The sequence below is a fragment of the Rhinolophus sinicus genome, linkage group LG16, assembly GCF_036562045.2.
Source record: "Rhinolophus sinicus isolate RSC01 linkage group LG16, ASM3656204v1, whole genome shotgun sequence".
Taxonomy (NCBI): domain Eukaryota; kingdom Metazoa; phylum Chordata; class Mammalia; order Chiroptera; family Rhinolophidae; genus Rhinolophus; species Rhinolophus sinicus.
The window spans coordinates 28,817,750-28,844,537 of NC_133765.1; the positions used below are offsets into that span (position 1 = coordinate 28,817,750).

At 53.5% G+C, this 26,788-nt stretch overlaps 1 protein-coding gene across 2 annotated transcripts in view; it reads left to right on the plus strand.

Annotated features, from left to right (window-relative positions):
- The first annotated feature begins 20,599 nt into the window (after nucleotides 1-20,599).
- TESC (tescalcin) overlaps nucleotides 20,600-26,788 on the plus strand; it is a 54,923-nt gene continuing 48,734 nt past the window's right edge. The window contains exon 1 of one of the 2 annotated variants that reach the window (XR_002139398.2): nucleotides 20,600-20,866. Coding sequence is in view for 1 of the 2 variants with exons in the window: in XM_019753958.2 (XP_019609517.1) it covers nucleotides 20,809-20,866 (58 nt within the window). In the remaining variant the exon portion in view is untranslated. The remainder of the gene's footprint in view (nucleotides 20,867-26,788) is intronic. The other variant, XM_019753958.2, reaches the window with a different exon arrangement.

A 26,788-nucleotide genomic window follows, 5' to 3' on the forward strand; every position in this document is an offset into this window, starting at 1 on the left:
ATTTTTGCTATAGCATCCTGAACAGGCTATGATAACTCTGCTGGTGGAGTTTAACTCCTTCTTCTCCTGATAAAATAGAATAAGGCTACCCTCCCTTAGAAAGATGTCTACACTTTTCATTGATCTCACTTGGGACAAAGATCAGCGAGTGCAGGTTGGTTGCATTAGTGAGACTCAGAAGGGTGGACTCAGGGCACACACTTTGTGACCTTATGCCAAAGTGTGACCTGTGTGTACATCGTCAGTTTTCCTTTCCAGAGATCAGAAGCTGCCAGCCAAAGATCAAAGATGTTCAGAGGACCACCTATTGATTGCTTGGTTTTTCAAGATGGTGATTAAGTGGGGTGCGTGTGTGTAAGAAAGGAAAAAAACTGTATTAAAATTACACTGATGGTAACCACTTTGAGCACCTCTTGTCACTGCAGAAGTCAAACGTGACTTGTATTCCTCTTTTGTTATCGGTACATATTGAGTGTTACAATTTTAATATAGTATTTTCCTTTCTTAAAATGTGTATACATTTTTTGGCATCCTCTGTATATGTTATTTATTAACAGTTGAGGTTTCTTCTGTGTGTGTTAGAACTTCCACCTTCCTTGCTGAAATTGTCTGAGCACCATTTATCATTTGTTAGTCGCTTTTGTTTGGTTTTGCCCTCCACTGGAATCTGTGGGTGGACAAGCGCCTGCTGAACAGAGAGGGCTGGTTTGGGGTCTGAGACGAGCAGGTTTGTGAGACGCGGAGCGGCAATCCCGACCTGAGCCCTGTAGGAGGGAGGCAGAATTCCCCGGGCAGCATTGTGCCGGTGGTAATAGAGACAAACAGATGGCTCCCGGGTGAGGGAGGGTGATGAGATCTGGGGCAAATGTTCTGTAGTTTCATCTGGTAGTGATAGACTCTGCTAAGTGTCACTATCTAAGCAAGGTACATTCAGCATGTGTCACCCACCTGTCTAGATTGCACAGCAGCCCAAAGCAAACCGCACCACCAACTTTAAAAGCTCTTTAAGCTTCTAGCACTCTTGTGACCTGCCAAGAGGAGACTGCTGAACAGGGAGCACCAGGGGCCAGGATGGGGGCCAAGCCGCTGCACAAGATGGCCCAGGTGTCCTGCCAGCTGGTCACACACCCCAGGCTATGCCGTCCCCTCCAAGGAACCAATGTTCCCATTTGGGAACAAGAGAGAGTGAGAGTGGTAATTTTCCATCCTCCTTCCCCGGGTGACTCAGAAGAAAGCAAAATCTGTTCCCAGCTTGTTTTACTACTTCTGTCATTTCTCTTGCTGAGCCGCTCAGAGTGAAGGCTGGGAGAGATTTGTCGGCCCCCACTCCCCCTCCTGATCATGAGTTATTCTCACGATCTGCTTCCCTCTCCACCTTCAGAAGCCTTGCGTCTGCCAGGGGCCCACAGTTTGCCTAGAGATGCTGGCTCTCTATTGTCGTTATATTTTAAATGAAAATGCCGCTGCCCCTTGGTGGCCCAGGGACAAGTGGTGTCCAGGAGGCTCAGATGTGAGGTTTGGGTCACGCATTGCTACCTTATGGAATGTGCCCCAGATCCACAGAACAGAGCAGGCTGGGAAAAGTCACACTAGAGAGGCTGTGCCTTCCAAAACACTGTCTTTGGGATATCGATCAAAACGGGGACTTCCTTGGCTCCAATAAGTGACTCACAGAGAGAGGACATAGTTCTTCCCCTCCCATCCCCCATGGACTAGCACTGGCCATTTCTCGCTTAGGCCTAGAACCATCTCAGTGTTGGGAATGACTTGCCATGTCCCCACTGGTGGCTGTTTCAGGCAAGCGCAGGTGGTTGACTCACTGAGTAAATCAGAGGCATCTTAGGAGGGAAAACAGTTATGTGGCCTCACCCCCTGCATTTTTGGAAGTGCAACTTGGGGAATCAGACCCCTCCTTCTCCGCAGAGCTGTGCTGAATCCCCAGGGCAGATGAAACTCCTCTGTTCCCATGGAAATAAAGGGTTCACTACCCCTTATCCCACTGCTTACAGTTCACCACTAGGTCCTGCTGAGGGGACCACGTGGACCTGGGTCCCTCCCTGCTGCCACCACCTTGGTCCAGGACCCCATTGCCTCCTGCCTTGGAAGTTCAACTGCCTCTGACCCGATCTTTCTAAAATATGTGTGTCCACCAGCTACTCCCGTGCTTGGTGGCTTCCTGGCTGCCCTAAAGATCAAGTTCAAACTCCTCCTCCAGCAAGCAGACTGTGTTAGCTGGAAATTACAGGCTCCCTGACTTCCCTGCACGCACCTACTTCTGGCCACTGCAGAGGCTGTTCTCTCTATCGGGAACACCCTACCTCTACCATCCCCCCAGACACCACAACCCCCCCACCCCCGCCCCGCCAGGCCCCCACACCCCTGCCCTGCCAGGCCCCCCACCCCGCCCCGCCTGCCAGGCCCCCATCCCCCTGCCCCGCCCTGCCTGGCCACCCCCACCCCTGCCCCTGCCCTGCCTGGCCACCCCCACCCCTGCCCCGCCCCGCCAGGCCCCCCACCCCCCCCGCCCCGCCCCGCCAGGCCCCCATCACCCCGCCCCGCCCGCCTGGCCCCCCCACCCCGCCCCGCCCCTGCCTGGCCCCCCCCCCCGCCCCGCCCTGCCTGGCCCCCCCACCCCGCCCGCCTGGCCCCCCCACCCCTGCCCGCCCGCCCCCCCCCCCACCCCGCCCCGCCCTGCCTGGCCACCCCCACCCCGCCCCGCCAGGCCCCCCACCCCCTGCCCGGCCCCCCAGGCCCCCCCCCCGCCCCGCCAGGCCCCCCATCCCCCGCCCCGCCCCGCCAGGCCCCCACCACCCCTGCCCCGCCCTGCCTGGCCCCCCCACCCCCGCCCGGCCCCGCCAGGCCCCCCACCCCGCCCCGCCCCGCCAGGCCCCCACCACCCCACCCCGCCCCGCCAGGTCCCCCCCACCCCCCCACCCCCGCCCCGCCCAGCCCTGGTCCTCCCAAGCAGTTTCAACCTCATTTTCTCTGCCTGACTCCTCTCCACATTACCCCCCCCCACCCCACTGGGTGGGACATGTCTGCACGCCCTTAGTGTCCTGTGCTGAATCCTATGGGAGTACTTGCCACTCTGAATTTCCATTTCCGGCCTGGGTGCCCCAAAATGCTTTGAGCTCCATAAGGCGGGCACAGGGGCTGGGTCCCCGTTATATTTGTATTTCCTGCACTTAGCGTGGTGCCCAGCATTTGCTGAGTGGAGAGTGCCCTCACGATGTTTTGAATGAGGCTGGCATCAGATAGAAGAAATACTTTTAGAAGGAAAAGGGAAGTAGCCATCGGAATTGCCCCAAAACGGTCCCAGACATATAGACCCTCGTGATGGGGTACGTGTACTGTCTTTGCTTTTTGGGCGTGTCATCTTCCCAGCCAATGTATTGTCACCTTGAGGGTAACTGCTCCTCTGTCTTTTAAATATGTGGCTTATCACAATAAGGCAGGGGTTGACAAACTCCTTCTATAAAGGGCCAGATAGTAAATATTTTAGGCTTTGCAGGGCACACGGTCCCTGTTGCAACTACTCAGCACTGCTATTGTAGTGTGAAAGCAGCCATAGACAATACAGAAATGAATAGGTATGGCTGTGTTTCAATAAAACTTTATTGATAAAAACAGGGGTCAGCCATAGTTTGTCAGCTGCTGCAGTGAGACATTCAGTCACGTGGTCTTTTTCTAGTCCCACCTTCTTTTCCTAGGTCACATCATGTGCTTAGCACAATGTCAAGGGGGTACTAGGCACTCAGGAAATAGTTGGTGGTTGGTTGAAAATACACCACATGAAACCAGGTATCTAATTGGACGCCAGGGGCAGCATTCACTTTGGTTGCCCATTCAGTAGCCATTTCTCCTCCATTCTTATGAACAGAACCCAGACTTTGTTCTGGTAGCAGTGTATCTAGTTCCAGGATACAAACTAACTGTGAGTGGGTAAAGCCAAGCATGTTAACTCAGTTTGCCAGTGATTGGCCTGGGATTAGGGGGTGTGTGACATACATTCAGTCAGAAGAAACAGCTTGGCAAGATTTTGCTCCCTGATGAAAGGAGAGCACCTTTCCATTCTGCCTCCTTTCTTCCTGATTTGAATGCTTTCAAGAGAGGATGTGATGCCTGGTGCTACTGCAGCCACGTTGCAGCCATGAGGGGAAGGCCCAAAGAATTTCAGAAACACCAGCCTAGAGCCCCAACTTTGCTGAACTTGTGTACCAGCACTAGAAATGCCCATCTCCAACTTCTTGATAAGAGGGATAAAACCAGTCTGTAATGTTTCCACCACGTTTTCGTCACTCACAGTTGAACAGATACCAAATAAGATATATATAATATATGTACACACACACACACACACACACACACACACACACGCTCATTGGTACAAAGAGAAGGCAGCTTAATGCATTTCCTCCTGCTGTGAGACTTCGCATTCTTGAATCATTTCCCTGGTTACTTTCCAATCAAATATGCAGACTCCTTGAGGAAAAGTTTTGTGGTGAAAACCTAGGTACCAGGGAACCAGAGGCCTGAGGAGCCCCAGCTGGGGAGAGCCATCTGTCTCCTCATGTCCGTTTTAGAGAAGCCCAACTTGTGCACTCCCTTTGCATTTTAAATGCAAGAACTAGCAAAACAAAGTATCGCAAAGAGTGACACAGCCACACCCCAGGAACAGGAGTCGCTAATCCGACAGCCCACATTTGAAAAGGAGCCAGGCCTGTCTGTCTTCAGAGGGACTCTTCCCTTGGATGAGGAGCTGGTCGTTGCTTCGCAGTGTGGTCTCCGTGGCAGGAGACCTGGGCTGGTCACTGGGTATATGTGGTGTGTCTCACTGACTCCTCACAACCACCCTGTGCAGTGGGTCTGATTATCTCCACCCCGTAGCTGGGACTTATGCTCTTCATCAGGCCCGCTGCTCCGCTCTACTGAGCGCCCGGTGGCCTCTCGGTTCACTGAACAGTCGAGAGAGGGATCGCTTGTGTTTCTACAAGCCTCGCTGGCCTCTGCCACTGAGCATCTTCATGGAGAAAGCAAACCCTGAGACCCAGGTGCTTTTAGTGAGGCTGCTTGGAGTAACACATAAATATTGCTTCTAGCAGCCGTAGTTAGTGAGCAAGGGGAAGTAAATGTAGTCGCCACCATCTCCCCCTTCTTGGTAAGAGCACCTACTATGTGCATGGCATCAGGCTATGGGACATGTTGGACCTCAGTATAATACAGTCATCTCCGCCAAACACCGGGAGCGCACTGTGTGCCTGGGCTCCCTGACCCTTACAGCAACCCTGCAGTGTAAGTGCCGTTACGTTCTTCTGCTGCTAGAGCCCAAAGAAGAGCAGTAACTAGCCAGGGTCACACAGCTGGCCATGGGAATGCCTGGCCGCTGTGACTGTCGTGTGGGCCTCAAAGTCTGGTCCCCAGACCAGCAGCATCAGCCACACCTGGGAACTTGTTAGAAATGCAGAGTCTTGGGCCCCACAGTTGCGGAATCAGGAACTCTGGGCCAGAGCCCGCAATCCTTGAATCAACTGTCCAGGGCTTCTGATGCAAGGTCAAGTTTGGGAACAACGGAGTAGTGAAGTGTTTTATGCACAAATGGTTTAAAGCCTGTAAAGCACTTATTTGTAAGCATGAGGTCGTAGTGTCCTAACGGCCTTCTGTGAAATATATTTTTCAGGGGCCTCTTTGATGGTTTTTTCAATTAATATTCTATTTTTTTACAAATACAAATTCGAAACACAGTTGTTCCCTAAGATTCTGTGTTGAATTTATGAACCTCACTATTTTGCTTATAAGTTGACCATATTTTACAATCACTTTAAAGGGTTTTTTTTTAAACCACTTCATTAAATTCCCTTAAATTCATGAAAGGAAGTAATGAATTTAATATGTTTGATTCTTCTTAAGCACTTTTCAAAACCTTCCCAAGTACTTCCTGAATTCTTTGCTATCTAATACATTGAACTTTTAAACATGGCAAATCTTAAATTCTCTGAAACCATCGCATACTGTTCGCAAACTTAGTAAAAATTCTCTTGTAACTTTCAAGCTAAAAATCTGTCCAGATGCAACAATGCGAACGTCTTTAACACTTCCGAACTGTACGCTTACAAATGTTTAAGATGATCAGTTTTATGTCATATGTGTCTTACCACAATTAGAAAAAAGATCTGGCTGTAATCGATCACTCAATTCATTTACAATTGGAATCACAAGCCTTTCTATTTAGACGATACCAAAACCTCTTGAACATTTCAAACACTTAAAATATGAAATATACATGGATTACTTTCCAATACAATACAGAGTCAAAACAAACAAACAAAAAAACGATGGCTTTGCTTTACTTCTTCAACTCTGTGCTAACCACTAATTCTCCTGGGGATTAAAGACCCAGCTAAGGAGCTCTATGCCTCCTGACAAGTTGGCGCTCCCCACCTAGTGCAGAATGCGGCAAATTGCTCTATAGCCAGGAAGGAAGAATTGATTTTTCCAGGGACCTCAGCTGAACCCTAATTATACTCACTATGTTGATGGAAGATTCCAGGTCCCCTTCACCCTGCACATGGGGTAATGGCCTCAAAGCCTGGATTCCCTCCAGTGACAGATATCCTAATTTGCTCCAATTTGAATCTTCAGTCCCCCTCCCCCACCCTTTTCCTCAGAGCAGCACTACGGAAGTGTGTTACCTGCCCATACGGCTTCCTCTCATACTGAACTCTGCCCACCTGCCAGGGCCATGACTGCTTTGGAGGACTTTTAATGCACCCCGCTGGCTCTGCACCCCTTGCCCCTGTTACTCTTACTGGCATTCCAGTGAAGGAAGAGGCTGGTGTGAGTCTAGGACAGCCGAGATGGATTTTCCAGAAAGGAGAATTTAAAACTGGTCTTTGGAGGATGAGCCGACAGGAGAAGGAAAACTTGTGAAAGGAGGGTGTGGGGACAGAGCCCCAGAAAGTAGTTTCCAGGCTCTCGGCCTCACATAGACAGGTGCTGGCTCAGGTAGTAAATGGCCATCAACTGTGATGGGATGGCCATCAGCTACAGTTAGTTGGCCGTCAGCTGTAACCAGTGAGCCATTGGCCGCTAATATAACTGCCGTGGCTACGCTAGCAGAAAGAGAAGAGAAAAAGAATGGGGGCTAGCAAGAAGATGGTGGCTGAGCTAGCAAGAGCGGGTTGCAGAGAGGCTGATGCCGCCAGCAAGAATATGGTGATATGACTCCCCTACCTATGGCTCCGTGGGTGTTCCTTGTTGGCCTCACCATATCCTGCGTTCTTGTGTGGGGAGTGGGAGCAGAGACCCCGCAGGCCGCCCCGCACGACAGAGGGGAATTCATTCTAGTCCGATAAACAAAATATTAGCTGGGCACGCTATTGAGTGCATCGCATTTGAGCTCCTCTTCCATCATCTGGTGGGGGCCAGCGAGGGGATGATAAGGCCAGAAATGGGGTAACCAGCCCCTTGGTAACTGACAGTCACCAGACTGAATGGGGGCTGGGGAGAGGCTGGCCCTGGGGGGGTCCTGTCACCCCCTCCTGGAGCCGGCAAGAGGCTCTGGCCCTGCTGTGACTTAACCAAGTGTTTTCCATCGCAATGTGAAAACACATGGGAAACACCTGGATAAAACCACCAGATGGTGTGTCACCGGGCAGTGAGTTATTCCAGAATGCCTGGGGGACAGCAGGTAGAGGCAGCGTCCAGTTGTCCTGGGTACCTGCTCTGGGCAAGAACGTCAGCAGAGCCTCAGTGTCCATTAAGAGAGAGATTTGCACACAACCAAAGCAGGTCCCCAGAGAACCTAGGCCAAAGATGAAGTCCAGGGAGGTCTGTAGGGAGACCGGGAGGAAGACGGGAACTTTCCAGCCTTGGCATATCTTGGAAGTCAGTTGGTCTTGGAGGCTGAAGATCATGGCGCCTCCCCTATTGGTGAGGTTGGTGCCTTGAAAAAGCTATGTCATTTAATCCTCATGCTACTCTGCAGAGAGGATGCTATTACTATAAACCCATTTTATAGATGAGGGAACTGAGGCTCAGTGAGGGGACACCAAGTTGCCCAAGGTTCCCAAGACAAAAGAAACAGATGGTGAAGGAGGCTGGCTCCCCCAGGGAGAAGGAATGGGACTGGTTTCCTGGTGGTCGGTCACAGGCTCACAGATAGGGAGGTCCCGCCGGTCTTGGTGGTGTCTGATTCCCGCCCCCTGCCCTAGGGGGCAGCAGAGCTCCATAATTGACAGTGTGCTTCCCAGTGGAACAGCCACTGATTCAGAAACTGTTTCTGTTACTGCAAGAGCGTGGCTAAGTCATTTAACCTGGAGGCGAGGTCTCCGTTTCCTGTGGGTGGATTGGGAGAACAGTACCTCCTCACAGAGTGCTTCTCCATCAGGGGCAACACAGACCCTCAGAGGGCTCAACTGTGCTGCTCTGAGCACTCTGGTTCAGTTCTTTTACTTTCATTGCCCTGGTTCCATTGAAGTCGACATAGAGGTAAAGGGAAACCAACGTGACTGCCTCAAGGTCACATGACCAGTAAGCGGCAGAGGCAGGATTTGAACCGAGGTTATCCAGCTGCATTGGAACTACTCCGCTGGATCTACCTCCGCCGGCGCTTAGGACTGAGAACGCGGTTCAACACAGAATGCACTCTCCTGCTCGCTGTGATTACGACGGGGCCTCGTTCCAGGGCGGCAGGTAAGTTCAATTGATGGAAGTTATAAGAATGTTTACAACGTGCACCGGTGAGGGGCTGGGGTGCCCACCACCGAGACTCTTGGGACATCTTGCATAAAAGAAATAAGTACTTAACCAGCGGCCTGCACACAAGTTTCTCACTTATTTATGAAAAGCCTGCTGAAGTCTAGAGACTTCTACCAGGCAGAGGTGTGTGTTCTTGAGACTAAGAATAGCTGCTGAGGCCTGACAGAAGACGCCTTCTTGTGACATCAGAGTGGCAGCACCCTCCCTCACAGTCAGCAGCTTGGGGTGGGGGTGGGGGGGACATGGGTTTTCTTCAGCTAAGCACCAGCTGCCTGGTTCCTCCTGGGAGGCTGCATGAGCTTTGACTAAGGTGCAGGAAGTGGCCAGGGGATGCCTTAAACGGGCAGACTTTACCTGGAATCTGGAGGTTTCTAACTTGTCACTTCTCCTCTTCCCCACCATCCCACTGTGCGCTGAACGCTGGCCACCTGACCTGACCAGTGGATGGGGACAAAGAGCAGAGGTCACTGGGGATGGGCGGGGCAGACCCCTGAGCAGTCTTGGGACTTACATCCTTCCCCCAGCAGAGAGAGGGCATAGACTCACCTGGGGGGCTTCTAACAAGTGTGGACCCCAGCCCACCCCCCCACACAGGGGGATTCTCAAACACACCCCAGTTTGGGAGCTCCCCATCTCAGGGAAGGAGAACTCCCCGAGGAATTTGCTCAAAGCCCCAGCAGGTGACCACTGCCTCCTTCTGAAGTGAAAATAAGTTCTGGGGAGACAGTACTGATTAAGTCAAACTGAGGTTGAATTGTGGTTCCTGCCAGGAACTGGGAGCTTTCAGTGGCTGTGTTAGAGGGACTGAGGGGAGAGGAGAGAGGAAAGGAAACGGGAACTGTTTAAACGGGTTAATTTAAAACGATGTATTTAATGATATCTTCCCGTCTGCAGGCTCTCAGGCGTGGCGTGTCACTAGCATGTTACTGGACATTTGCATTTATGTATTGTACGTATTTACCGCACAGAGTTGTGTGCATAAAGCTGGGTGCTCCCACCTTTATGGTCACTAAGAGGAGTTTGAGGGTAACTGAGGCTGCACGTGATTTTGACCTTGCACCCTGGCTCTGGGAAACTTAGCCCGCTAGGCCTCAGTTTCCCCTTTTCAAAAGCGTGGTTTTGCCTTGACATCTAGTAGGAGACTGACACGTCATCTTTTAGAAACTCATTACACCTGACTTACGTTCACCCACGTGCTTTGTCTTCAAGAAAGGACCAAGGACGTGAAAGCCAGAGAACAGAAGGAATTTGCCCAACATCACACTGACATGACCCAGACCCTAACGTTCTCTTTACCAGGCCTGTCCCTACAAGAGTGACCCCTGATGCTCCGTTGGCTGCGACTGGCAGCCAAGGAGAAGCAGTTCTGTGGTGCCACCTGTGAGCTGTCCCTGTTGGCAACACGGCCCTTAAGGCTGATGTGCCGGCCCGTCTCTGGGATACAGGGTTAATGAGCTGTGTCTCTCAGCGCAGCTGCCAAGCGCCTGTCTTAGCTCAAGGTCATCCCAGGACTCTCCAAGAAAACACTGGCCCAGGCACAGGGACACCCAGGGGGTCACAGAGGAGTCCCACCACCGCCCTGATGGGTTTTGTGATGATTCTCCGCCCTGGAGGCACCTTTGCAAAAACACCAACACCTGGGCCCTCCCCCTCAGGGATTGAGTCCATGCTCCTGGGACACACCATCTGTATATACATCTCGAGAAAATGCTGTTCTTGACTTCTGAACGTCAAGAAGTCAATCCAAAGGGATGTGTCTGTCTGTGCCATCCTCACTAGGAAATGAAAGCTCAGTGTGAGTGGCATGAAGGCTCTCCCCCTCTGCCCAGCTTTGGAGACAGAGGACAGGGAACTGTGCTGTCATCCAACCCCAGGCCTCAGCACTCGTCTTTGGAGGGCCCTAGCCTATCAGTCCCATGGATACGCTGCAGGATCTGAGCCCACAAATCCCCCCTAGGCATTTTGGGGCACCCCCAGGGCTGTCTCACTTGTGCCCTGATAGTCTGGCTTGGCCACCCTGGTGACCGAGGTCCCCTGGAAAGAACCCTCCCCAGCATGCGCTCTCCTGTTTGCGCTGACCCACAAGCCCACGGGACACCTATAATACCAAGTCCACTCCTGACTGCACCCCCCTCCCTCTCCTCAGAAACTGACACATATTCACCAGGTGACATCTGGTGGCTGGGCTTGAGGCCCAGGTTTCACAAAATCCCTGAGGCACGACCGCTGGGCCTATCTATATTCTGACAGGCCAAGGGGCAGGCACCAAATGTCCTTCTCATCACAAGCTGAGCACAGCTGCCCTCTGAGATTCTCACCCAGGTCTGCCAGCTGGTGCAGGGAGACTGCCCTCTACCCAGTTCCCACCCAGACATGACCAGGACCAACAACTGTCCCTAAGTTAACCAGTTGACCAGAGTCTTAGCCACTGGTGACACAGTACTCTCCATGTGTCAGCACCATGCAGGCACTTCACATGAAGTGTCATGTACCCATTTTACAGATGGAGACCAAGGATTCCAGGGGTAGTCATTGCCTAAGCCCAACTTCACCCCCAACCTCTACAGTGGACACTCTCAAATCGGGGTACATAACAAACACCCCTGTGATTCTATCTCTGTAGGCCCCTGGAACCTGCATTTTAATACAAGAATGCAGGAGATCAGCCTTGGAGACTCCTTGCCCCGTCCCCTACTCTCCCATGCCCTGAGTCTTAGGACCTGTTCTAGGCCCAGCCATGCTCATCCTCGCTGCATGACCTTGACCCCTCTGAACTTCCTCCCCTGTGAACATGAGAGGGTTGAGCTAGCCAAGTCCAAGGGGCTCTTCAGCGAGCCTCGAGCCCCCCAACTTTTCTCCTACCCCATGTGCTGAGGGGAGCGGGGGAAGGCTCCTTTTCTCCGGGTTTCTCCCACCAGCAGGCTCCTCCACCAGGTCAAACAATGATCCCTGTCCCAGATTTTTACCTGCTTCTATAAGCAGGGACCCAGAAGCCCCCAAGCATCTCCTCCCACCAACTATCCTGGAGTGTCTGGCAGAGGGGCCGGTCCCACTGCTTAAAGAGCTGTTGGGAAACCGCCTGCCTTCCCTTCGCACCAGCTCCTTCCCTCATGAAGGGTAGGGCTTGCTTCCCATCCTGCTCTCCGCATGCAGCCAGCCCCCAGGAGAGCTGTAAGAGGCAGCCGAGAGTGGACCTCTGGGAAGAGCGTAGTCAGCAGGCCCTGGGCTCTGCTGAGTCAGCGTGGCCTGGGGATGCCAGGCTCCCCGCCTCTTCCCTCCACTGCGCCCCAGGCCTGCCCGTGCCCTCCACTGCCATCTGCCCGAGCTGGCCCAAATGGTAGGTGCCTGCTGCCTCCTCTCCCAGGTAAGCCCCAAATTACCGACTCCACCGGCTCTGAACCCCAACATGTATTTATCATCCTGCCTCACAGGCACTCAGCCGGAGTCTCGCTTGTACTTGCAGCCATCCCAGGAGTGAGGGAGGAGAGAAAAAGGGGGCACATGGATGTGCCTGTCCCCCTACCCCCTCTCCCTGGCTGGGGAGGTGCTGATGGTACCGCCCTGCTCTCAGCTCATCCATTGTCCCCAAGGCAACCGTTTCAGGGTCCAGTCCCAGCCCTGTTGCCTGCTACACACTGGGGGTGGGAGCTTGCTGCAGGCCAGGAAGCCAAGAGGACCGTAATAGCAGAGAAAGTACCAGAACCTGGTTTTCCTCGTGGTCTGTGCCCATTGGTGGCCACAGAGGTAGCCCCTAGGGAAGGGGTGTCCCTCCCTGCACCCAAGTGTGGAGTCTGTTCCCACAGGTCCCTAGGGACAGTGAGTCCATGAAAATCCAGCAGCTCAGTCCAAAGGGCCTCTAACTGCCCCTCCCCTGCCCCGTCCCGCCCCAGCTTTGCCCCCACCCTGCCCCAGCTTTGCCCCAGCCCCAGCCCCGCCCCAGTTTTGCCCCCACCCTGCCCCAACTTTGCCCCAGCCCCAGCCCCGCCCCAGTTTTGCCCCCACCCTGCCCCAACTTTGCCCCAGCCCCAGCCCCGCCCCAGTTTTGCCCCCACCCTGCCCCAACTTTGCCCCAGCCCCGCCCCAGCTTTGCCCCCACCCTGCCCCAACTTTGCCCCAGCCCCAGCCCCGCCCCAGTTTTGCCCCCACCCTGCCCCAACTTTGCCCCAGCCCCGCCCCAGTTTGGCCCCCACCCTGCCCCAACTTTGCCCCAGCCCCAGCCCCGCCCCAGTTTTGCCCCCACCCTGCCCCAACTTTGCCCCAGCCCCAGCCCCACCCCAGTTTTGCCCCCACCCTGCCCCAACTTTGCCCCAGCCCCAGCCCCGCCCCAGTTTTGCCCCCACCCTGCCCCAACTTTGCCCCAGCCCCAGCCCCGCCCCAGTTTTGCCCCCACCCTGCCCCAACTTTGCCCCAGCCCCGCCCCAGCTTTGCCCCCACCCTGCCCCAACTTTGCCCCAGCCCCAGCCCCGCCCCAGTTTTGCCCCCACCCTGCCCCAACTTTGCCCCAGCCCCAGCCCCGCCCCAGTTTTGCCCCCACCCTGCCCCAACTTTGCCCCAGCCCCGCCCCAGCTTTGCCCCCACCCTGCCCCAACTTTGCCCCCACCCTGCCCCAACTTTGCCCCAGCCCCAGCCCCGCCCCAGCTTTGACTTTGCCCCACCCTGCCCCAACTTTGCCCCAGCCCGCCCCAGCTTTGCCCCCACCCTGCCCCAACTTTGCCCCAGCCCCAGCCCCGCCCCAGATTTGCCCCCACCCTGCCCCAACTTTGCCCCAGCCCCAGCCCCGCCCCAGTTTTGCCCCCACCCTGCCCCAACTTTGCCCCAGCCCCGCCCCAGTTTGGCCCCCACCCTGCCCCAACTTTGCCCCAGCCCCGCCCCAGTTTTGCCCCCACCCTGCCCCAACTTTGCCCCAGCCCCGCCCCAACTTTGCCCCAGCCCCGCCCCAACTTTGCCCCCACCCTGCCCCAACTTTGCCCCAGCCCCAGCCCCGCCCCAGCTTTGCCCCAGCCCTGCCCCAGCTTTGCCCCAGCCCCGCCCCAGCTTTGCCCCCACCCTGCCCCAACTTTGCCCCAGCCCCGCCCCAGCTTTGCCCCCGCCCCGCCCCAGCTTTGCCCCAGCCCCGCCCCAGCTTTGCCCCCGGCCCATCCCAGCTTTGCCCCTGGCCCGCCCCCCGCACCCCCCTCCACCCCACTCCGGCACAGCCCTGGACACCAGCCTGTAGCACCTTTCATCAGAGGATTTGGGGGAGTTGCCAAAAAATATCATGTGAGCATACCCAGCCCCCGTCTTCTGCCCCAGACGTTAGGATGGTGCAGGTTTCTTCATGTGTGGTCCATAGATGACCTGCCTCAGAAACAACTGGGACCCTTGTTACAAATGCATGTTCCTAGGCCCCCACTTTGACATGAGGAATCCTGAGGCACAAAACCATTTGAGAATTATCCATGTGGCAGCCCAGAGCTATGACTCGGGTATCACTTCCCTGAGCCTTCATTTCCTGGTGCTTACAAGGAGGGGTGTGAAGAATGCATGTCCCACAGTATGGTCTTAGGACACTGTGAGGTGACATAATACAGACAGTGCTCAGCACTCAGTGAAAGGCAGCCCCTGGGTTATTACCTAGTAGCAGAACGAAATTGTGGTAAACTGATTCCGCAGATGGAAGAAGCAGATTTTCCATTGCCTTCCATTTTTTGCCAGCCGTGTAATGTACAGTGAAGACAGACTCCTGCAAGAGGTATGGCTGGTCGTGGGTCAGGGCTCTGTCACTTACTAACCTCGTGAACTCGAGTGTATGATTGGAGCCCCTGTGAACCTCAGTTTCCACCTCTACAAAATGGGAATGCTAAATTGCCCAGTCACGTACCCTGTGGCTGTGATGGTTCAATGATACACTTTAAGGAAAGCCACGTGGTTACATAGACACCATTCCCCCCTCTGGTAGTTCCCTGTGCTCACTGCCCCTACCCCCACTTTGGAAGCAAAACGTATAGAAGGGAGAATGACACCCCAGCCACTGTCCTCCGGTCTCAAAATGCGGCCTTCCCAGGGACTCCAACAGATCTTGTACACAAATGTCATAGTAGCATTATTCACAATGGCCAAAAGGCAGCAACAGCCCACGTGTCCACAGACCGATGAATGGATACAGAGAAAGTGGTGTATCCAGACAATGGAATATTATTTGGCCATAAAAAGAAAAGAAGTGCTGACACATGCCACCATGTGGTTGAACCTTGAAACATCATGCTAAGGAAAAAGCCAGTCACAAACCGTTATGTACTTTACGACTCCATTTATAGGGAATGTCCAGAATAGGCAAATCCACAGAGACAGAAAGCAGATGAGTGGGGGGAGGTGGAGGATTGAGGGTAAAGGGTATAGGGTTTCTTGTTGTGATGATGAAAATGGTCTGTAATTGACGGTAGTGATGGCTGCACAACTCTGGGAAGAGACTAAGGACCGCTGACTTGTATACTCCAGACGGGGGAGTCACATGGTATGTGAATTGTATCTCAATATAGCCATTACCCAAAAAAAAGACCATTGGAATCACCTGGAGTTCTCATTTCAGATGCGTTCCTGGGCCTCCTGAGTCAGAACCTCTGGAGAAGGGCCCAGGAATCTGATTTTAAATTAAAACTCCAGGTGATCTGCATACACACAGAGCGTAAAGAACCATCCCTCCAGAAGACAGGCTGGTCAGTGCCGTTTCCTTGGCACTGGGGTCTTGCAAGTGTCAACCCAGCCTGTATTCATTTCCTACTGCTGCTGTAACAAATGACCACGAACTTGGTGGCTACAAACAACACAAATGCATTATCTCACAGTTCTGGTGGGTCAGAAGTTTGGAGTGGGTCTCCCTGGGCTAAAATCAAGGTGTCAGTAGGGCTGGGTTCCTTCTGGAGGCTCCACGGGAGAATCTGTTCCCTTGCCTTTTCCAGTTTCTAGAGGCTGCCTGCGTTCCTTGGCTTGTGGCCCTTCCTCCAATTCAGAGTGAGCAATGGCTTGAGCAATGGTCTTTCGCACATCATGTCATGTCACTCTTGCCTCTGACCCTCCTGCCTTCCTCTTTTTACGTATAAAGCCCCTGGATTACATTGGTCCCACCCAGATAACCCACATTTACCACCCCATCTCAAGGTCAGCTGATTTGCAACCTTAATTCTCTCTTACCATGTATAGTCTGCTGCTTAATGGTGTAAGATGCCTCTCCCCACGTCTCAGGCAGTGAGGAAATAAAAGTAGCCCATCTACTGGGGCTGTTGCCTTTGTGTCTGAGAAGAGGTTCTAGCAGATACTTCTAAATACTGATTATCACTGTCTACTTCCACAGCCCTGAGCCCTCTGCAAAGCCTGCCCCACCGCTCCATGTAGAGCGATGGTGAAGTTAAAATAGATTTTGGGCTCCTGCCACTGCTTTCTGCTTCTCTGTTGAGTTTGTTTCTCGGACAACAATGCAAAGTTTGAAGCCCATCCAGGGACAAACTTCCATCTGCCCCCTGCAAGTTCCAGTAAGAGGTCAGTATTTATATAAATAATAGAAAACATGCTCAAGCTTCCCTCCCCAAAGAGCCCCCCGTCTCCTATTTTTAGGCGGTCAGCCCTCCCGTCCGAAGCCCTGCCTCTCCCTCTGTGGTCTGGGTTGAGATGTAGATGCTGGTGGCTGTGACTGGAGGGGGCACAATTATTTTAAAATCTCCTTGCAGGGATCACTCTCCCAAGACCAAAAATGATTTCCTAAGATGTGGGGGCTGGGCCGAGATTCAAGTGTGAGTTCTGTTTATTTGTCTCACCAGGTATTGTGGGGAAGCGTGAGCTCGCAGAAGGAGGAGAGAGGGGCTGGCTGTACAGTCCTGGACCCCATCCTCCCAGGGAGGGAATGAGCAGCTGTGGAGGGAGGGTCTGCTCTATGCCAACCATTACATTCTTGCTGAATCTTCTCTATAAAGATGGGATTGTGGATCCATTATACAGATGAATCTATCTCCAGCAACAACCCAACGTTAGCTTGAAAGACTAGGGTGACTTGCGTGAGAAAGGATTCTTTAAATGAGACATGGCATAGAGCACTCGCAGGGTTTCCCTCCCTGGACATATTTTAGGAGAGCATTGCTAATCCTCACTTGTTTGAAGTGGTTTAGTTATGGTCTTCTTTAAGTGAGAGGCTAAGCAAGATGGCACTTGGAGTCCCCGTAAATTTCTTAAGAGTCAGTGACCTAAAGATTAAAGGAGTCTTGTTGCTCCCAGAACGTTGCCAAGCCTTAGGAGTGCTCCCAAGCTTGGTGATTAGAGGGACAGGGGAGTGAGCCAGGTGAGTGCTAGGAACTGCCATTTACCCCGCTTCACATCTGCACTCTGATTCTGGTTTACGACCCGTTCTGAAACACCTTGGTCTTCCCATCCATAAAATGGGCATGTGTTGGGTGCCTCACCTCCAGGCTCCCGCAGCAGCCAGGACCCATTGGTGGGCCCTTTAGTGATGGTTTGTTCATGTCTCTTTGCTTCCAGACTCTGGGATCCCTGACATCAGGGACTGACTCCTTCACTGTAGTGTCCAAATTCCTGGCATCCAGTAGTGAGTGAGTGAATGAATGAATGAATGAATGAACAAATGAACATATGAATTATGACAACAGTCAACTGCAGTTGTCTCGGACCTGCTTGTAAGAGCAAAGTGTTAAACATTCAGGAATTTTGCAAGCCCCAGTTGTTAAATTATTGGTAGCTTAAAACTGACCACAGTGGGCGTATTTATGCCAGAGGAATCGGCCAACACTACAAATCAGGGCTTCCCTTCCCTTCTTCAGAGCCTGTTTATCAGTCCTCCATGGGGAGCACTCACCATGTCAGCCATTGTGTTAAGCACTTTACATTTATGAATCCACATTTAATCCTCACACCCACCATTATTATTGCCTTTCTACAGGGGAAACTGAGGCCCAGGCAGGTGAAGTCACCTGCCCAAGGGTGGTTTCGTAGCCTTCCCTGACACGGATGTGGGAGAGACCAAGGAAGACCATCCTCGCCGTCTCTGGGCTCGGCTGCCCATCGTGGCCTCACAGGTACCAGCCACTCTCAACGTGGCTGCTGTTTTTAATCAGCTCTTCTGGGAGAAGAGACGCAGTTGCCTGGTGACTAAAGTGTTCCCTATCCTCAGAAAGTCACGCTGTGTGCTGTGTGCTGGGAGGATAAAGATACCACACAGGGTGCCCCTCGCCCAGAGCTCCAGACAACAGATCCAATCAGCCCAGCCAGACCCCATGCAAAGCTCCAGGCTTCCTTGGTGACGCCAACAGCGCTATGGGTAGGATTGAATTAAACCCGTGACGTCCTAGAACAGGCAGCAACAGGCTTTGTGTGGAGAGAGCCCTACCGCGTGTGTGCATCATTGCCAGAGAAGGGGGACAAAGCCCGGGCAGAGGGTGGGTGCCACTGCAGGGCCGCCAAAATTCATGGCTACATCTGTCTACCCAGTATTTGCCTTTGGCCTGTCCCTTTGGGACCACAGGTGGGGGACAATCATGGACTCCCCAAAATTCAGCTTAAGGGATAATAGAGTCCCCAGGGGCCATTCTGGCTTGAACATTCCAGATCTCTGTGGCCCTGTTTACCCCCCTGCATGGTCACCTCCTGTTTGTGGGTCTCCCCACTCCTCCAGGAGTTCCTTAGGAGTGAAAGTGTGGCTCCTGGTTATTTCTGGATGTGGCTCCAGGACCCAGCCAGAACTCTGAACACAGCAGGCTTTCCATAAATGTTTAGGGAATAAATAAATGAACGAACGGACCCACAAATTGTGCCTTGGAGTCTCCACCTTCCTGCTGCCACAAGGAGCTCCAGATTGTTTCTCCATGCCCTGCCATCAGGAGTAAATCTCCCTGGGTTAGGTTACCACAACCCAGCCTTCCTCTCTTCCAGCTCCCAGCTGACTGGCTGACTGGCGAAGGGGGCTTGTTTGGCAGCAGATGCAGGAGAGCGATGGGGACCCTGGGATGGCCTCTGGGTGACATTAACATTGAGATCTGAAGAGAAAGCCCAGGCCATAGGAAGAGGGAGGTGAAGGGAGCCCCAGGCAGAAGGAACAGCTTGTCTGGGAGATGACAGTGGCCAGTGGGGCTCGAGATAAAGTTGACCGCATAGCAGGTGATGGAGTAAAGGTGGGATGCCCTCACCCCATACCTTAGGGGGCCTCTCTGGTCACCTGAAGGGCGGAGCAAAGCCATGTGACCCCTCACTGTCCTGGAGCACCTTCCCAAGGCCTTTATCCCCAACCATGCCAAGGGGAGGCGATGCAGTTGCAAGAACTCCATTTTCTGTCTCCCCAGTAGAAAGCACCATCATTGAATCCTTGAATTATTTAATAAAATCCCAGGAACCGCTATTTTAAGTCAGAATAAAATTGTTCCCAGCAGTTGTGGGTAATTCCCGAGGGGTCTGGGGATCCCCTTTCTGACCCCAAGGCCAGTCTGGGTTTCTAGATACCTTCTGACCCAAAGTGCAGTCTCTAGGTCTGCTTTCCAGTTCACTCAGACCAGCTGGAGCTGACAGACAACATTTCCCCAGCTAGGTCTTAGCAGCACCCAACGGTGTTTTTAAAATGCAGATTCCAGGCACGGCCCCAGCTCTCTGAGTGCCCACCAGAGTGGAATGGGCAGCTGGATTTTCAACCAGAATGGGGCTGATTCTGCTAGGCTGGCAGGTTTCTGGAGCCTCCTGGTGGCTCTAAAACGCACCCCTGCTCTGGGAAGGGCTGTGACTTTTGGTTGAGTTCTGTGGTCTGCACTATGGGACCCCCTCCCCAGTGCCTTGTGCAGCTGATGTAGGGGGGCCCACTCAAGTCTCTGTGAGCACTGAAGGACCCTTGATCCCCCTGAGCCCTATGCCGAGGCTCACGCCCGGCACAGACACTGACTACATAGGAATCATTGACGGCTGTGTCACCAAGCAGCACGATGACCTGGCCTTGAGAACTGGAAAGTCTTGACTTTTGAGTTTCTGCTCTCAATGTGTGACCTCTCTGAAAATCAGTGCCTCACTTGCAAAGTGGACATGATTCCACAGAGACCACCTTGTGCTGGGTCCCCTGCCATGCCCTTCTGAGGGACATCTCATTAACTATGTTATCCCCATTTTCAAGAGAAGGAATCCTGGTAAGACAGGTGGCAGGGGTGGCCCCAGGCACCCAACCTGGCTACAGAACCCTGTCCCTTAAGTCATGTTAACACAGAACTTCTCTCACTGACTTGGGGACCACCAGCATGACATCTGACAGTTTGCCTGAAATGCAGCTTCCTGGGCCCTGCCTGAGTCAGAATCCGTGGGTGGTGGAGTTCTCTTCTCAAGTTTGAGAACTCCCCTGCGCCCAAGCTCCAACGCTGAGGCTCAGATGGGCGGGACAGCACGTGGGTGTGTCCACCTCACCAGGGTGCTGGGAGGGGGAGGGGGGGTGAGGGGGTTCCATGCAATAAGCCAAACAAAGCGCCTGGTGCACCTTCAAGGTGGATTACTATTGTTACATGACCTTTATTGTTGTTCACCATAGAGCTGGTTATTGCTCGCTGTCCTCCTTCATGGTCGCAGGGGACTGTCCCTCCTGAGATCTGGGAGGATATGTGATGGAACCCGGGTGGGGTGGGCACGGAAACCTCCCTGAGGTCTGATCCCTCCTCTGTTCACACCCCAACTCTGCTCACACCTGCGTCTTTCCAGAGCCGACAGGGGTGCGGAGGGGGCAAGGCGCGACGTGCACGTCCGCTGCTGAGAGACCTGGGAGGTGCGCTTCTTGAGCCCCCCCACCCCCACCCCGCAGTTTCCGGCCCCGGGGCGGGGCGCTCCCCACTCCCCGCAGTGCTGGAAGCCGGTGCGCGCTAGGACCGCGGCGCGCCGCCCTCCGGTGCTATAAGAGGCCGTGCTTCGGCCCCACGCGGAATCCGCGACTCAAACCTGTCCCCGGAGTCACACTCGCGTTGGACCCGAGGTAGAACCGGCCGTTACGCAGCCGACGCCAACCCAGGGCCTGCGAGGGACGCGCCCCCGGGAGCCCCCGCCGCGGGCACCATGGGCGCTGCCCACTCCGCGTCCGAGGAGGTGCGAGAGCTCATGGGCAAGACCGGCTGTGAGTATTCCTCGGGGGACGGACGCGGGGACACGGATGGGTACCGCTCGCCGGTTAGCGTGGGGGCTCCCAAACCACCGCCGCCCGCCCGGCTTCGCTCCGCCGTGCTGTGTGACCTTGGGCTAGTAGCTGGCCCTCTCTGCGCCTCAGTCTCCCCGTCCTTCAAATGGGTGCCTGTCGACCACTTTGCAGGCTGTGGCGAGGAATGCCGCAGCTGCTCAGCATTGGCACTCTCAGAATTGGCAGGGAACCCCCAGACCTGAGGACTACAGACCCGGGAACAAGCAGGGCCCGAGCTCCCCCAGGGCCCGCGCTGGGACTGGGAGAGTCAGCGCCGGGGAGAGCCAGTGCCGGGGACGCCCAGCTGGTGCGCGCCCCGCATCTGAAAGCCGTTTGGATTCACGATGCGCAGGGGGCAGAAAGTTTTGAAGTCAGCGGAAGATGGGTGGGAGCCGGGCTCTGGCTTCGTCCTCCCATCTGTAAAATGGGTTGAGGTGGACCCACCTCCCTGGGTAGCTGGGAGGTCTAAGCAAGGCAGCGTCCGCAGAGCACTTTGCAGGAGCCCGACGACCTTCCTCGAGCTCGCCGGGACTCCCTGGACCCGCAGAGGCGGGGCGCACGGGGGAGGCGGGGAGACTGTACAGCCAGGCAGGGCTGACCGCAGGGACTTGTCTGGCGGAAGCGCCTGTCGGCCCAAGTCCAGCCAGTCAGGGAACTTGACCCTGGGCCCTGACCTCCGGGGCCGGGCTCTGCCACCAGCTGTGAAGAGGAGTGTGGGCTGAAGACCGAGGAAGGCCAAGTGAGGGGATATTGACTTTGGAGATGGACAGACAGGGTGTGAGCATCACTTCCTTCCTGGCTGTGTGACCTTGGACTAGTCATTTTACCTCTCTAAGTCTCGGTTTCCTTCTCTTTGGAATGGGAGTTCTGCTAGTACCTGGTAGATGTTAAAAAAACGGCAGCTGCAGATGTTACTTCTAAGAAGGCTCTGGCTCCTGACACCTTCTTTGAGCTTAGTGCAGACAATCAGCATCTGTAGTGGGTCCTGGTAAGAAACCAGCTGTTCGTGCGTGGGCTGCAAAATGACTCCTCCTGACCCCCAATCTGAACACCCCTTTCCGGGAGACTTGGATGGAAATTACAGAAAGCTCTCTTAACAACTGGAATGTGTGTGTGTGTGTGTGTGTGTGTGTGTGTGTGTGTGTGTGTGTATACACGTATACATATATGTATGTCTTCCTGTGTACAAATACAGAATTATCTGTAAATGGAGGGGGAAAAGGTGTGGTACATTATATATAGTGTGAAATATTTTTGTTTAAAAAAGGGGGAATAAGAATATGTATTTGTAATTGCTTTATTTGCATCAGTGACTCTGGAAGGACCCACAACGCAGTAAAAATAATGAATCCTCAGGGATTTGGTAGAAGGGGTGAAGGGGAAATGAACTTTTCACTGTAAACTTAGTTATATTTTCATTTTGAATCATGTGTGAATATTTTACTTCTTCAAAAAGTTTTATAAGGTCCAGTTCAAACCCCAGGCTAATGTGAGAGAGGAGGTAGGATTCTTCTTGCCCTGACTTTCGTGGGTTTCCCCCGTTTTTATTATTTCTCGAGTGCCCCCTCTTTGCCTCTCGCTGTCTTGTATCTGGACAGGTAGAGGTTCTCTATAGCTGGGATCTTCCCCCCCCCCATCGCCAAGGGTGGGTTGGCCACTGGCCCCCATCTCTCAGGCTGCCCCAAGGGCAGGCAGGCAGTCTGGGGGAATTCCTGCTGGTGGGTTTCACAGGTGATGGGGCCGCAGAGCATGCTGGGAATCTTGTCAGTTTCCTGGGTTTGGTCCTGACAGGAGGTGACATGCTGTGTTCCTGTTCTGAAGCTTTCCTAGATGTGGCTGATATGGTATCTTTTCTTGCTGGCCAGAACTCAAATTTCACTTCCCAAAGGAGGAAGGGGTTCTGAGGTCTGAGGGGAAGATGAACCCCTTCAGTTCTCCATACTGTAAATATGTGGGAAGTTCCCTCTAGTCCTCTGAAAGGGGCAGGCACAGTTTAGGCACTTTTATCTGTTCAGCCAGTATTTATCTACCAGGGACTGGGGATTTAGAGCTGACCCAGAGAGGCTGATGTTCCTGAGGGGAGACACACATATAATCAAATCAACCCATTGATATTAAACTCTGTGAACAAAATAGGGACGTGAGGTCTGGAGGGGTGGAGGGGGGGCAGGGAAACATTTCTTTAGGGTAGGCCAGGAGGGCCTCTCTGAGGAGGTGATAATGGGACAGAAACCCAAATAAGGAGGAGCCAGCCACATAAAGATCAGTGGAAGGTCCATTTTGGGCAGAGGGAACGGCAAATGCAAAGGTCCTGTGGCAGGAAGAAGTTGAGAACAATAAACAAGAATTGTATGAGATGAGGACACAGCCATAATCGGGACTCAGGTTTGGGCAGGAGCCTGATTTAAGGGGTCTTTCTAGGTTTGTGGCTTTGGGCAAGTGTTTAGTTTTATTAGCTATGCTTTAAACACATTTGTATGTCCCGGTCACTCTGAGCCACAGCTGAGAGTTAAATCTTGGTCTCAGTTCTTCCTAGCTGCACGATCTTAAGCACGTCATTTTACCTCTGTCAGCATCAGTGTCCCCATCTGATCCTAGGTTGCTAGGCTCCCCCAGCCTCTCTGAGCACCAGGATGGTCCTGGATTTGAAGAATCAACCTGGTCCCTTTACCCATCTGGAAAAAATGAGAAGGGTGAGCATAGGATGGTGTGGTCGACATCATTGCTTGAGGGTGAAAGTGCTGAGCACTTTGCACGCACTCTGGTGGAATCTTCACGATAACCCTCCAGGGAAAGTGGCCCTATGGTTGTTTTACAGATAAGGAAACTGAGGCTCAGAGGGGTAAAGCAACTTGCCTGCAGTCCCACAGCTTATAAGTAGAGGTTTGGGGAATCACAGGATCCCTGAGGCAGCGGTCCTGACACCACTGTGCTTTCACTGGGTTTAGTTGCCTGTCAGATTTCTAGGAACCCAGAAGGGGTAGGAAAAGCCTGCCCATATATTTTTCTCGCCTGCAGGCCTTTGCACAAACCGTACCCTCTGCCTGAAGCACTCTCTTCATTTTAGCATGTACAATTCAGTGTTTATATACGGGAATGCCTCAGCAACCACCACCCGGGTGAAGGTTGCAAACATTTCATCTTAGCTCTGCATTTTTACGAAGCTCACGCCCTTTATCCTTCAGGACTCAGCAGAGCTACTGTTACCCCCTTCCAGAAAGCCATCCTTGCCTACTCTCCATGCCTCCTTTGTGGATGAAATGCCCGTCTTCGGGATTCCACAACCTCCTCATTCCCTCCCATAACAGCACACATCACACCCTGTTGTAATTGTTGGCTTTGTCACCTGACACCCCCTCATAACTAGGAGCTTCCTGAGACATGGGGATGAATGTGTCTTTTCACCTTGCGCACAGTGTGTGGTCCTCAGTGATAACACACGAGACTCATATTAAAGGGGTGACAACCCTGGGGACTTTATAACCCAAGGAGTATTGCCCAGGAACATGTGTCCCGTAGAAAATCTAGTGGCCCCCCAACTAGCCGGCCTTGGCCACGCTGTCCCTCCCGGCTTCTCTGGTTGCCTCCTCAGGCCATGCATCCCATTGGCTTCAGCACTGAGCCATCTCTACCCAAAATAGGCCTGAGTCCTAGCTCACCCACCTCCCTTGCCTGATAGAGCCTCATTGATTGATTTAAAACATAAACAAGTATTCCCAAACATCGCCTCAGCCAAGAAAGCTGACTACCTCAATTGTCAAAATTCATGTTAAAAACCCAAGCGAAGCCATCCTGCTTGTGTGTTTGAGTGGGGAGCTGGCCTTTCTGACACTCCCTCCCTGGCAGGAACATGGAGTCAGGCCCAGGGTGTGTCCCCCCGAGGTGTGAAATGGTCCCTGGACAGGAAGACAGGCTCCTGAGGAACCACTCACTCAAGTCTGTTCCCCTTCACCACCTTGAGCTGACCCCACTTCCCATCCCCCCTAATCCGTGCCTGCTCCTGGACTTGGAAAGGAAATAATAAGGAGGATTCTGGGAAAGGTGGAGGGTCTATTTTTTCCTTCAGGCTCCAAAACATCTCCACGAGCATGTCTATGTAGATGCCAAGAAGCTGCCAGAAGGAAGAAGGAAAAGCAATCTCCCAGATCTGGGGTTCAGACTTTGTGATGGTAACAGCTAGTGTTTACCAGGTGCCTGTCCTCTGCCAAGTGCTGGGCTGAGCCACACACTTTATGCCTAGTCGCTTACAGACTCTCCCAGGAACACTTTATTTCTACTTTATGGAGGAGGACATTGAGGCACAAGAGACGATGCGACCTGCCCAAGGCCATAGGCTGAGTCTCTTTTTGGTCTGTTCCCCAGACCTCATCATTTGCGGATGGAGGCAGAGTTGTGGGTGGCCTGTGGGGCCTGGCGGGGTGGTGCGGGTACCCCGTTTTCCATCGGATTCTCACCGCTGGGCAATACTCCTGGGTTATAGTCTTCACATGCCCCGGACCACCGCTGCACCCCATTCACCATGTACCACACGTCCACAGTGCTCTAGGCACTGGACCCCCCATTGGGCAGGTGCCTCCCCTACCGTCCAAATGCTCGGGGGCTCGAGGGGTAAGGACAGGCTGGCCAGTCACCGAGGCACAGTAAGCTAAACGGCCAACAAAACCTACCCGGCTCCCTTTCCATTTCCTCCCGGGTGGACAGTGGCTTCCAACTCGGGATCCTGGGGGAGTCTCTACACCCCATGAACTAGGGTACAGGATGGTGTCTGTATGGCTCTGGGGTGGAGTGGACCACGAGGACCATGAGGGCACTCATCAGGTCCTCAGAGCAGTGAAAATGTATTTCACTGCGTGCACATCATACATCAATAAGAAAGTAGTAATAAAAGCACTTAATTTTTGTTTTAAATAGAAACATGAAAAATCATGGCTCCCTGGTAGGAAAAAACAATCATGTGTGTGAGGCCCCCGGGGGACCAGTCCCCACAAGCTGAGCTCGGGGCAGGCCCTCGGGGTTGGGGGATGGTCTAGTGTCCTGGGCACAGTGGTCAAGATCACAGGCGGGGGTCCCCAGTGGCCACAGCCCTGCAGAGTCCTCTCTACCTTGGTAAGGTCGGAATACCCAGACTTCCCTTGCCCACCTCCCTGGGTGCTCACAGAGTGGACATGTGCAGGCTGCTTTGGGACGCTTTGGAAAAGGCTGGGGAGCAAGTGAATTTCATTCCTGGGCACCGCAAAGCACCCTTCTCGGGCTCACGCTGGTATTTTGTGTTCTGTTAGCTGGGCCCGGTCATCTCACCGTTAGCAGTAGCTGTGGAGCAGGGCCTGGAGGCCCATGTGCCTTGGGTTTGCCCTGAGCCGCCTTGCTGAGACACGTGGTCCAGGCCACCACCCTCTGATATGTTCATTCCACCCCGTTTGAAAATGTAGTGATTGACCAGATGGTCTGTGATCCCTCCGGCCAGCTATGAGTAAGCCAGCAGCTATTTTTCTTGAACACTGCATGTCAATCATCTTCCAATCCTCGGTACAGCCCAAGGAGGGGGGGATTGTTGTTGCCATTTTACAGATGAGGAAACTGAGACTCAGACATGTGAAGTGACAGATCAAAGTCGCTTAGATGCTGCGTGTGGACCCTGAATTCAAGACCAGGCCTATTAGTGGTTGCCTCTTTTTCAATATTGCCTGATTTTCAAGTGCAAGGAGAAACTGCCTCTCCAACTTGACATAAACCCCATGCGGTATAGACTGAGACTGTAAGAGTCTACGAGTCTGTACGTCTGAGAGAAGCGACACTGCTGCTCCATGCCCTCATTAACAGTGTTCCACATACTTGGTTATTAAGTTGGAAAGGGGAGAATTA